Here is a 13663-nt window from a genome sequence, read left to right on the forward strand (position 1 = left end):
TACCAGGCCACTGGTTTGAAAAAGAATGGTCCTCAGCATATCTACCGACGCTCAGCGGGTCTTTCACATCGACTGGCGTCTCCACCTAGAAACTATAGTGGGTAAATAACGCTCAATAGACGGGACAGAATCAGACAGCCGCATCGCAATTTACCTGGAGCGGCGAGGCATTCCTGACCTGCATCTCAGAGAGACAGAGAGAGACAGAGAGAGAGACGGAGGGGAGAGACAGAGAGAGACAGAGAGAGACGATTAGGGGGAGAGACAGGAGACGAGACAGAGAGAGAGACGGAGGGGAGAGACAGAGAGAGACAGAGAGAGGAGACAGAGAGACGAGAGACAGAGAGTGGGTAAATAACGCTCAGACGGAGAAATCAGACAGCCGCAGAATTTACCTGGAGGGGGAGAGACAGAGAGAGAGAGAGACAGAGAGAGAGACAGAGAGAGACGGAGAGAGAGACAGAGAGAGAGACAGAGAGAGAGACGGAGGGGGAGAGAGAGAGAGAGGGGAGAGAGACGGAGAGAGAGACGGAGGGGGAGAGACAGAGAGACAGAGAGAGACAGAGAGAGAGACGGAGAGAGAGACGGAGGGGGAGAGACAGAGAGAGAGAGAGAGAGAGAGAGAGAGACGGAGGGGGAGAGACAGAGAGAGAGACGGAGAGAGAGACGGAGGGGGAGAGACAGAGAGAGAGACGGAGGGGGAGAGAGAGAGAGACGGAGGGGGAGAGACAGAGAGAGAGACGGAGGGGGAGAGAGAGAGACGGAGGGGGAGAGACAGAGAGAGAGACGGAGGGGGAGAGACAGACGGAGGGGGAGAGACAGAGACGGAGGGGAGAGGGAGGAGAGAGAGACGGGAGGGGGAGAGACAGAGAGAGAGACGGAGGGGGAGAGACAGAGGGGAGAGAGAGGGGGAGAGAGAGAGGAGACGGAGGGGAGAGACAGAGAGAGAGATGGAGGGGGAGAGAGAGAGACGGAGGGGGAGAGACAGAGAGAGAGAGACGGAGGGGGGAGAAACAGAGACGGAGGGGGAGAGAGAGACGGAGGGGAGAGACAGAGTGAGAGACGGAGGGGGAAACGGAGGGGGAGAGAGAGGGAGAGAGACGGAGGGGGGAGAGAGACGGAGGGGGAGAGAGAGACAGAGGGGGAGAGAGGGAGAGACAGAGAGAGACAGAGGGGGAGACAGAGAGAGAGAGAGAATAGAGAGAGACAGAGACAGAGAGAGAGAGACATAGAGAGAGAAAGGGGGAGGGAGAGAGAGACAGAGACAGGAGAAAAGGAGAGTCCCTGTCCCCCTCAGTCTGCTCACCAAAGCAAAACTAGTGCGGGGTGGATGGGATGCGACGACGGGGGACCGAGGGGGGGTTAGGTTGGGGTTTCGGATGAGGACGGGGAAAGGTAGGTTAACCTTTGTAGGAAAACAATCTGACGTGATGGCCTTTTCCTGACTGTGCCTGTGCTCTGACACGCATGGGAACCCCCCCTAGAAATCAGATGGCATTCAAACTCGGGATTCTCTAGAATATCTATTCTCTAGACTACCGGAGAACGCAGCTCAATGTATGATGACAGGGCCTCTACGGAGAAATACGACGAGGACAAATGTCACAATATACATGTAGGCTGTAGTCAATAAACACATCTGGAGATATAGGGGGCCATTTATATCTATGATAGCCTATCGTTTTACATTCTCATCAATTTTACATTCCCCCCCTCCCCCATAGCAAATGTCCCTGTAGTGAACATTTTCACATTTTTTTAAAGCCTATTTATTTCAGCAGGTCATTGATGTCGATGACAGGATGTACATCTGTTCAGTTAGCCAACTCAGTTTACTGCTCGTGGTTTTTACCTCTTTGTCTTTCTGCCTGTTGCTGCACTGCATCAGCCAACCGGACCCGAATATTGACGGACCCGAATATTGACGACGGTGTAATCAACTGTTAAATCAAATGTGACGCTTTTGTAGCATTGAATTGTTGATATTTAAAAACGAAGTATAGCTCCAAACACTCGACCGGTGAATGCATCTCTCAAGCCATGGCATGTTTGAATACCGGGCGCGATCTTTCCCGTAGAGGCCCAACACAGTCTCACAATCAATTCGTGCATATATGTACAAGATGCATTTCAGCAAATTTCGTGCGTTTTTTGTGGCTTAATTCGTGAGAAAAGACACGAATTTATGTGCTTCTTAATTCGTGTTGGATGTGAGGCTGGGCTGACAGAACAGACTGTGGGGGGAAAATTGCGCGAAAATGGTGCACCCGAGCTCCGTACAGGGGAAGGAAGGTCAACAAGCATAAACAACCGTTGGACAGCACAACAAAGTGAGTCCCCCCAAAAATGTACTGTATGCTTCTGCATAAATTATGGAATATGTCAGGGAGATGTGTATACTGTAACTAAGAAAGTAATACTAAGTGTGTATGTTGTGTAGTAAGGTGTTAGTGGTGGCGAACTTGACAATTAGTGAGTTCCAAACAAACATCACAAAACATTTATACGGAGAAAAAAACATATCACTTTGTGGGGTAAATTGTACCACCACCCAAAAGGGTATTTTGGAGACTGGGAAAGCAGAGGGACATGCGCTCTGTCTTCCCAGGTAGAGACCCTATTTATCACCTACCAGAGATGTATTTAGGAGACTGGGGAGGCAGAGGACATGTTCTCTGTCTTCCCAGGTAGAGCCCCTATTTATCACCTACCAGAGATGTATTTAGGAGACTGGGGAGGCAGAGGGACATGCGCTCTGTCTTCCCAGGTAGAGACCCTATTTATCACCTACCTGTCAGATGTGTATTTAGGAGACTGGGGAGGCAGAGGGACATGTGCTCTGTCTTCACAGGTAGAGACCCTATTTATCACCTACCAGAGATGTATTTAGGAGACTGGGGAGGCAGAGGGACATGTGCTCTGTCTTCCCAGGTAGAGACCCTATTTATCACCTACCAGACATGTATTTAGGAGACTGGGGAGGCAGAGGGACATGTGCTCTGTCTTCACAGGTAGAGACCCTATTTATCACCTACCAGACATGTATTTAGGAGACTGGGGAGGCAGAGTGACATGTGCTGTCTTCACAGGTAGAGACCCTATTTATCACCTACCTGTCAGATGTGTATTTAGGAGACTGGGGAGGCAGAGGGACATGCGCTCTGTCTTCCCAGGTAGAGACCCTATTTATCACCTACCAGAGATGTATTTAGGAGACTGGGAGGCAGAGGGACATGTGCTCTGTCTTCCCAGGTAGAGCCCCTATTTATCACCTACCAGAGATGTATTTAGGAGACTGGGGAGGCAGAGGGACATGTGCTCTGTCTTCACAGGTAGAGCCCTATTTATCACCTAACAGACATGTATTTAGGAGACTGGGGAGGCAGAGGGACATGTGCTCTGTCTTCCCAGGTAGAGACCCTATTTATCACCTACCAGACGTGTATTTAGGAGACTGGGGAGGCAGAGGGACATGTGCTCTGTCTTCCCAGGTAGAGACCCTATTTATCACCTACCAGACGTGTATTCCTGATGTTCTTCTTTGCTTTAACCCCCCACCCCCCACCACATTATTCTGTTAGCATATTAACAATGTCAATCAAATCATTGATATAGCAAGGCTCCTGGAGGGTCCTTCAGCGGTTCTTTAAATTCAAAGATAATAGGTAGCCTAGGCCTAGCTACACTAAATAAGGTTTAACCCCCCCCCCCACCACCACATATTAACAATGTAAATCAAATCATTTTGATATATCAAGGCTCCTGGAGGGTCCTTTAGGGGTTCTTCAAATTCAAACTGGGGGGGGTACACATTCTTCAAAGAACCCCCATTAATGGTTCCTCAAAAAAACAAACTTTTTGGGGGGTAAATATTTGTCCCCCTCATAATTATAAATAATAATCAGCATTACAATAACAATAATAACAACAACAACAACAATAATAATAACAATAACAATAGTAATAACAACAACAACAATAACAATAGTAATAACAATAATAACAATAACAACAATAATAATAATAACACTAATAATAATAACAACAATAATAATAATAACAACACCAACAACAACCATAATAATAACAACAACAATAATAATAAATAATAATAACAACAACAACAATAACAACAACAATAATAATAATAACAATAATAACAATAATAAGAATAATAATAACAACAACAACAACAATAATAACACCAATATTTTAGTTGTCGGTGTTTATTATGATTTTAGTGGCAAAGCAAAATTCATAAAATCGTAAAACGAGGTAAACTCCCAGCCCCAAGTTCAGTAGGTCTGTCGTGTTGATGTTGATGTTGATGTTGATGTGTCATCTATAGGCCGTCCGTAACCAGAATACTATGGCAGAGCCTGGGGACCAAATATGTTTCCTGTTATATTCATCAGAGGCGTATGGAAGTCTGTGAATACAAAACATATATAATTATACAAATAATTAACAAAATATGCACATTTATTATTATTATATATTTTTTGTGGCAAAAATGATGTGAATGAAAAACCTTGTCCGTAATGAAAAGGACTCTGGGATCTTCATTAAACAGGGAGGAGGAAAAATGGCTGCTGTGACCGAGTCCTGGAAGGTTCTAGAGAAACCGTTCATGACAGTCAACTGTAGATGATGCCGTATAACTTTATGAGACAAACTAATACTGATTCTACCGTTGTGTGTCTGCTGGTCAGTGTAGACACAGACACATTCAGAAAGTATTCAGACCCCTTACACTTTATCCACATTTATCTACGTTACAGCCTTATTCTAAAATCGATTAAATTAAACATTTTCCTCACCAATCTACACACAATACCCCATAATGACATCACAATACCCCATAATGACATCACAATACCCCATAATGACATCACAATACCCATAATGACATCACAATACCCCATAATGACATCACAATACCCCATAATGACATCACAATACCCCATAATCACATCACAATACCCCATAATCACATCACAATACCCCATAATCACATCACAATACCCCATAATGACATCACAATACCCCATAATCACATCACAATACCCCATAATGACATCACAATACCCCATAATGACATCACAATACCCCATAATGACATCACAATACCCCATAATCACATCACAATACCCCATAATGACATCACAATACCCCATAATGACATCACAATACCCCATAATGACATCACAATACCCCATAATGACATCACAATACCCCATAATCACATCACAATACCCCATAATGACATCACAATACCCCATAATCACATCACAATACCCCATAATCACATCACAATACCCCATAATGACATCACAATACCCCATAATGACATCACAATACCCCATAATCACAAAGCGAAAACAGTTTTTTAGAATGTATTAAAAAAATGATCAAACCTTCTTTACGTAAGTATTCAGACCCTTTGCTATGAGACTCTGAATTGAGTTCAGGTGCATCCTGTTTCCATTGATCATCCTTGAGATGTTTCTACAACTTGATTGGAGTTCACCTGTGGTAAATTCAATTGATTGGACATGATTTGGAAAGGTACACAGTTAACAGTGCAGGTCAGAGCAAAAACCAAGCCAAGAGGTCGAAGGAATTGTCCGTAGAGCTCAGAGACAGGATTGTGTGGAGGCACAGATCTGGGGGAAGGGTACCAAAAAATGTCTGCATCATTAAAGGTCCCCAAGAACACAGTGGCCTCCATCATTCTTACATGGAAGAAGTTTGGAACCACCGAGACTCTTCATAGAGCTGTCCGCCCGGCCAAACTGAGCAATCGGGGGAGAAGGGCCTTGGTCAGGGAGATGACCAAGAACCCAATGGTCACTTTGACAGAGCTCCAGAGTTCCTCTGTGGAGATGGGAGAACCTTCCAGAAGGACAATCATCTCTGCAGCACTCCACCAATCAGGCCTTACGTCTGGAGGAAACCTGGCACCATCCCTACGGTGAAGCATGGTGGTGGCAGCATCAAGCTGTGGGGATGTTTTTCAGTGGCAGGGAACTGAGAGACTAGTCAGGATCGAGGGGAAAGATGAACGGAGCAAAGTACAGAGATATCCTTGATGAAAACCTGCTTCAGAGCACTCAGAACCTCAGACTGGGGGGAAGGTTCACACAGCCAAGCATTTTTAAGTGCCAAGAAACCTGCAGTTATTAAAACATAAATATATATTTTATTTAACCAGTTAAGAACAAATTCTTATTTACAATGGCTGCCTGCCTTGGTCAAACCCCAGAATGACGCTGGGCCAATTGTGTCTCCACCCTATGAGACTCCCAATCACGGTCGGGTTGTGATACAGCCTATAAATTTAAACAGGATCTGTAGTGACATTTCTAGCACTGAGTTAGGATCTTTGAAGAACCCTTGTTTTAAAAAAACAAATGGATATTTATAGGGGTTTAATGTGATATGAATAGTTGTACAGAATAGTCTATGATAATCTCAATAAATTGTTCAACGGTGACGTTATATTAAACATGAAGACTCCACATATATTTTTTTTAGGCGACATCAAATCAAAGTTTACTAAGACTACTGTAGACCCGTTCATCAAAATGTCTCGCCACTGTCTGTCTGAACGAACGCAGACACGCCACAGTCGGCTCCCTGGGAAAGGTCACGGTTGGCCCAAACCATTTCTCTCTCTCGAGACAAACCCCGGAAGTGATTAGCATGCGACCAAAGTCCTGCTAAAGTTCTAAACAGGGTGAGTTGATTTTCATCCGTTGGAACCAACGAGATATATGAATGTCGTTTTTTTGTTGCTTGTTGCCATAGTAAAGAGAACCTGGGGCGGTGCCAGTTGATTTAGAATCCGTCGCGTGAGTGGAACAGAGTGCTTTGTTTACATTCCCGCCGGCATGTCATAAACACGTGGGGGCGCACAGAGAACCGATGCTAAAACATATTAGCCAACTACACTTTCGATAGCATCAAAACTCAATGTAATAAGTACGTCCGCGTGTCGGAACCGGAATTACAGGCTAGTTGAACATCACGTTGTATAACATGTCCGTTCAGATGTCCCATTTTTAGTGTTAGTGGATGTTTAGTAGAGGTTTGTTAGCCAGTTAGCTAGCTAGTATGTGAACATGCCTTGTTATGATGTATCAAACCTGGCTGTTTGTTGTAGCCGGTAACGTTAGATGGTCATGTTTACAGGACATACAGGTTTAGTAGTAACCTGTGGGCCAGTCTGCTTCAGGACTCTCACCAACTCCTTTTAAATTGCCACGACAAACATCTGGGGTCCAGGCTACACGTGTTAATGTTGTGTGTCTGTATCCCATAATGTGCCTTTATTGGCAAGTTTACTGACGAGCTCGTTGTGTTCCGTTTTGTAACCAGCTATACACGGACTGCAGTCGTCAAAAATCACATATGTATAATCATGTTTCAACAGCAGAGATGTCATATGTTTTGAAAGAGACTATTCTCATCTGTTTCTGAACTCCGTTTGTTATTGTGTTAGCGAAGCCATTTGGGCCGTTTCCATGTAACGCTCTTAAAGAGGGACACCTGAAGCCGCCTTCTCCCCTCTCCAGAGATTCACAGGTGGCTGATGTTTGTAAGCTGTTTTCAGGTAGTTCCGGTAGCTGGACAGATCTGGTTACCAGGTAGTTCAGGAGGCTGGACAGATCTGGTCACCAGGTAGTTCAGGAGGCTGGACAGATCTGGTTACCAGGTAGTTCATGTTCAGGAGGCTGGACAGATCTGGTTACCAGGTAGTTCATGTTCAGGAGGCTGGACAGATCTTGTCACCAGGTAGTTCAGGAGGCTGGACCAGGTAGTTCAGATCTGGTCACCAGGTAGTTCAGGAGGCTGGACAGATCTGGTCACCAGGTAGTTCAGGAGGCTGGATCTGGTTACCAGGTAGTTCAGATCTGGTCACCAGTTCAGGAGGCTGGACAGATCTGGTTATGTTCAGGAGGCTGGACAGATCTGGTTACCAGGTAGTTCAGGAGGCTGGACAGATCTGGTTACCAGGTAGTTCAGTTCAGGAGGCTGGACAGATCTGGTCACCAGGTAGTTCAGGAGGCTGGACAGATCTGGTCACCAGTGGGTGATGCTGTGTTCAGGTGGGTGATGTTCAGTGGACAGATCTGTGTTCAGGTAGTTCAGGTTCAGGGTGGTGTTAGTCAGCTGGAGGCTGGACAGTTGGTCAGGTGGGAGGCTGATGATCTGGTCACCAGGTGTTCAGGTGGGATCTGGTCACCAGGTAGTTCATGTTCAGTTAGTTCAGCTGTCTGTTCCAGGTAGTTCAGGTGATCTGGTTACCAGGTAGTTCAGGAGGCTGTGTCTGGTTACCAGGTAGTTCAGGGGCTGATGATCTGGTCACCAGGTAGTTCAGGCTGGACAGCTGTGTTCAGGGGGTGATGCTAGTCAGCTGTGTTCAGGTAGTTCAGGTGGGTGTTTAGTCAGCTGTGTTCAGGGGGTGATGTTAGTCAGCTGTGTTCAGGGGGTGATGTTAGTCAGCTGTGTTCAGGTGGGTGATGTTAGTCAGCTGTGTTCAGGGGTGATGTTAGTCAGCTGTGTTCAGGGGGTGATGTTAGTCAGCTGTGTTCAGGTGGTTTTTACACTGAAATGTAAAGGAACTCCGACCCCCTCCCCCAGGATCAATGCACCTTCTTCAGTGGCTAAGCTTTCGGTCGGTCAGAACTCTGAGGAACATTGTTCATTGATCCTGACTGTGTGAAGATGCCTTTTCATTTCCTCAGACGACACACACACACCTCATCATTTCTCTGTCCTAGGTCTCTTCTCCACACACACACACACACACACACACACACACACACACACACACACACACACACACACACACACACACACACACACACACACACACACACACACACACACACACACTGTCCCCTATCCTTATTCCCTGGGTGGCGGTCTGTGAGCGGTCAGCGTGGCGTTTCCAGGGCAATGGCGCTCTTGGAGCCAATCATCTCTGGCCATCATGGCACAAGACACGCAGCACTGGCCAGGGCAATGGACCTCACAACCCCCTTCCCTCTCTCTCTTACACACACACACACACACACACACACACACACACACACACACACACACACACACACACACACACACACACACACACACACACACACACACACACACACACACACACACACACACACACACACACCCCACCTGACATTGAGCACAAATAGGTAACAGGAGGAGGGTGGAGTTTACATTAGTTGATGATAATGATGATAATGAGTAGGGTGGAGTTCACATTGGTTTGATGGTAATGATGATAATGAGTAGGGTGGAGTTCACATTGGTTTGATGGTAATGATGATAATGAGTAGGGTGGAGTTCACATTAGTTTAATGATAATGAGCAGGGTGGAGTTCACATTAGTTTGATGATAATGGGTAGGGTGGAGTTCACATTGGTTTAATGATAATGAGCAGGGTGGAGTTCACATTAGTTTGATGATAATGAGTAGGGTGGAGTTCACATTAGTTTAATGATAATGAGTAGGGTGGAGTTCACATTAGTTTAATGATAATGAGCAGGGTGGAGTTCACATTAGTTTGATGATAATGAGTAGGGTGGAGTTCACATTGGTTTGATGATAATGAGTAGGGTGGAGTTCACATTGGTTTGATGATAATGAGTAGGGTGGAGTTCACATTAGTTTGTTGATAATGAGTAGGGTGGAGTTCATATTAGTTTGATCATGATGATAATGAGTAGGGTGGAGTTTACATTAGTTTGATGATAATGAGTAGGGTGGAGTTTACATTAGTTTGATGGTAATGAGTAGGGCGGAGTTCACATTAGTTTGATGATAATGAACAGGGTGGAGTTCACATTAGTTTGATGATAATGAGTAGGGCGGAGTTCACATTAGTTTGATGATAATGAGTAGGGTGGAGTTCACATTAGTTTGATGGTAATGAGTAGGGTGGAGTTCACATTAGTTCTGATGGTAATGAGTAGGGTGGAGTTCACATTAGTTTGATCATGATGATAATGAGTAGGGTGGAGTTTACATTAGTTTAACGATAATGTTGATAATGAGTAGGGTGGAGTTCACATTAGTTCTGATGGTAATGAGTAGGGTGGAGTTCACATTAGTTCTGATGGTAATGAGTAGGGTGGAGTTCACATTAGTTTGATGATAATGAGCAGGGTGGAGTTTACATTAGTTTGATGGTAATGAGTAGGGTGGAGTTTACATTAGTTTGATGATAATGAGTAGGGTGGAGTTCACATTAGTTTGATGGTAATGAGTAGGGTGGAGTTTACATTAGTTTGATGATAATGAGTAGGGTGGAGTTCACATTAGTTTGATGATAATGAGTAGGGTGGAGTTTACATTAGTTTGATGATAATGAGTAGGGTGGAGTTCACATTAGTTTGATGGTAATGAGTAGGGTGGAGTTTACATTAGTTTGATGGTAATGAGTAGGGTGGAGTTTACATTAGTTTGATGATAATGAGTAGGGTGGAGTTCACATTAGTTTGATGGTAATGAGTAGGGTGGAGTTCACATTAGTTTGATGATAATGAGTTGGGTGGAGTTTACATTAGTTCTGATGATAATGAGTAGGGTGGAGTTCACATTAGTTTGATGGTAATGAGTAGGGTGGAGTTCACATTAGTTTGATGGTAATGAGTAGGCTGGAGTTCACATTAGTTTGATGATAATGAGTTGGGTGGAGTTTACATTAGTTTGGATGGTAATGAGTAGGGTGGAGTTCACATTAGTTTGATGGTAATGATGATAATGAGTAGGGTGGAGTTCATATTAGTTTGATGGTAATGAGTAGGGTGGAGTTTACATTAGTTTGTTGATAATGAGCAGGGTGGAGTTCACATTAGTTTGATGGTAATGAGCAGGGTGGAGTTCACATTAGTTTGATGATAATGAGTAGGGTGGAGTTTGCAATTGGTCTGATGGTAATGAGTGGGGTGGAGTTCACATTAGTTTGATGACAATGAGCAGGGTGGAGTTCACATTAGTTTGATGATAATGAGTTGGGTGGAGTTTACATTAGTTTGGATGGTAATGAGTAGGGTGGAGTTCACATTAGTTTGATGATAATGAGCAGGGTGGAGTTCGCATTAGTTTGATGACAATGAGCAGGGTGGAGTTCACATTAGTTTGATGATAATGAGTTGGGTGGAGTTTACATTAGTTTGGATGGTAATGAGTAGGGTGGAGTTCACATTAGTTTGATGATAATGAGCAGGGTGGAGTTCGCATTAGTTTGATGACAATGAGCAGGGTGGAGTTCACATTAGTTTGATGATAATGAGTTGGGTGGAGTTTACATTAGTTTGGATGGTAATGAGTAGGGTGGAGTTCACATTAGTTTGATGGTAATGATGATAATGAGTAGGGTGGAGTTCATATTAGTTTGATGGTAATGAGTAGGGTGGAGTTTACATTAGTTTGTTGATAATGAGCAGGGTGGAGTTCACATTAGTTTGATGATGATAATGAGTAGGGTGGAGTTTGCAATTGGTCTGATGGTAATGAGTAGGGTGGAGTTCACATTAGTTTGATGGTAATGAGCAGGGTGGAGTTCACATTAGTTTGATGGTAATGAGCAGGGTGGAGTTCACATTAGTTTGATGATAATGAGTGGGGTGGAGTTCACATTAGTTTGATGGTAATGAGTAGGGTGGAGTTCACATTAGTTTGATGATAATGAGTAGGGTGGAGTTCACATTAGTTTGATGATAATGAGTAGGGTGGAGTTCACATTAGTTTGATGATGATAATGAGTAGGGTGGAGTTTACATTAGTTTGATAATGAGCAGGGTGGAGTTTACATTAGTTTGATCATGATGATAATGAGCATGGTGGAGTTTACATTAGTTTGATAATGAGTAGGGTGGAGTTTACATTAGTTTGATATATGAGTAGGGTGGAGTTCACATTAGTTTGATCATGATGATAATGAGCATGGTGGAGTTTACATTAGTTTGATAATGAGTAGGGTGGAGTTTACATTAGTTTGATAATGAGTAGGGTGGAGTTCACATTAGTTTGATCATGATGATAATGAGCATGGTGGAGTTTACATTAGTTTGATAATGAGTAGGGTGGAGTTTACATTAGTTTGATAATGAGTAGGGTGGAGTTCACATTAGTTTGATCATGATGATAATGAGCATGGTGGAGTTTACATTAGTTTGATAATGAGTAGGGTGGAGTTTACATTAGTTTGATAATGAGTAGGGTGGAGTTTGCAATTGGTCTGATGGTAATGAGTGGGGTGGAGTTCACATTAGTTTGATGATAATGAGTAGGGTGGAGTTCATATTAGTTTGAAGGTAATGAGTAGGGTGGAGTTCACATTAGTTTGATGATAATGAGGAGGGTGGAGTTCGCATTAGTTTGATGACAATGAGCAGGGTGGAGTTCACATTAGTTTGATGATAATGAGTTGGGTGGAGTTCACATTAGTTTGATGGTAATGAGTAGGGTGGAGTTTACATTAGTTTGGATGGTAATGAGTAGGGTGGAGTTCACATTAGTTTGATGGTAATGATGATAATGAGTAGGGTGGAGTTCATATTAGTTTGATGATAATGAGTTGGGTGGAGTTTACATTAGTTTGATGGTAATGAGTAGGGTGGAGTTTACATTAGTTTGATGGTAATGAGTAGGGTGGAGTTTACATTAGTTTGATAATGAGTAGGGTGGAGTTTACATTAGTTTGATGGTAATGAGTGGGGCGGAGTTCCCATTAGTTTGATGATAATGAGTAGGGTGGAGTTTACATTAGTCTTTCTGTCTTTTTCTTTCTCTCTGTCTGTCTCACTGTCTCTTCCTCCTCTCCGCAGGGTGTTGTGACCTCCGTGGTGATGTTCGGGGGCTACGCGGACAGGGCGGAGCTAGAGGATGAGCTGTACGCGGAGGAGTCCGAGGGGTCAGAGGGTGACGACAGTGAACTAGAGTTCAGACTCTACAGCCAACTCCACTACTCCTCTAACCCCGGAGACAGGGAGGGGGTGGAGGAGGAGGTGGGAGACAGGCGCCTCTCCTCCAGCCACAGAGAGAAGGAGGAGGTGGAGGAGGAGGTGGGAGACAGGCACCTCTCCTCCAGCCACAGACAGAAGGAGGAGGTGGAGGAGGAGGTGGGAGACAGGCACCTCTCCTCCAGCCACGGAGAGAAAGAGGAGGAGAAGGAAGATGGGAGCAAGGCCAAACGACAGCAGCCACCCCTGTCACATGATCATGGTAACAGAGATCTACGACAACACCTGCTGGGGGAGAAACAACAGAAAGTCAAACTGAAACCCAACAGGAAAAACGTCAAACTGAAAAGAACAGACCCACTACTGGGTTTAGGAAAGACAGCAGAGAGGTCTCTCCAAAGGTGAGTGTAGGAGAACAGACAGACCACTACTGTGTGTTTGTTTATACAGGGTAGGAGACAGCAGAGAGGTCTCTCCAAAGGTGAGTGTAGGAGAACAGACAGACCACTACTGTGTGATTGTTTACACTGGGCTTTATCTAAAGGTGCGTGAATGTCCACTCACTGTCTGCGTCTGTAAAACTACCTTGTAGTATTTTGTCCGGTAGTCAGTCCACCGTTGATGTAATCACTTCTGTATAACTAACTACCTTGTAGTGAGCTAGCCGGCTAGCGAG

At 44.4% G+C, this 13663-nt stretch overlaps 1 protein-coding gene across 1 annotated transcript; it reads left to right on the forward strand.

The window, feature by feature from the left end:
• The first annotated feature begins 2242 nt into the window (after positions 1-2242).
• LOC124023198 (zinc finger CCHC domain-containing protein 7-like) lies at positions 2243-13360 on the forward strand. Its single transcript, XM_046337732.1, has 3 exons — positions 2243-2330; positions 12853-13296; positions 13343-13360. The coding sequence occupies exons 2-3, from the start codon at positions 12874-12876 to the stop codon at positions 13358-13360; spliced, it is 441 nt and encodes a 146-aa protein (XP_046193688.1). The 5' UTR covers positions 2243-2330; positions 12853-12873.
• Positions 13361-13663: the final 303 nt, after the last annotated feature.

Source organism: Oncorhynchus gorbuscha, unplaced genomic scaffold (assembly GCF_021184085.1).
Source record: "Oncorhynchus gorbuscha isolate QuinsamMale2020 ecotype Even-year unplaced genomic scaffold, OgorEven_v1.0 Un_scaffold_1538, whole genome shotgun sequence".
Classification (NCBI taxonomy): Eukaryota; Metazoa; Chordata; class Actinopteri; order Salmoniformes; family Salmonidae; genus Oncorhynchus; species Oncorhynchus gorbuscha.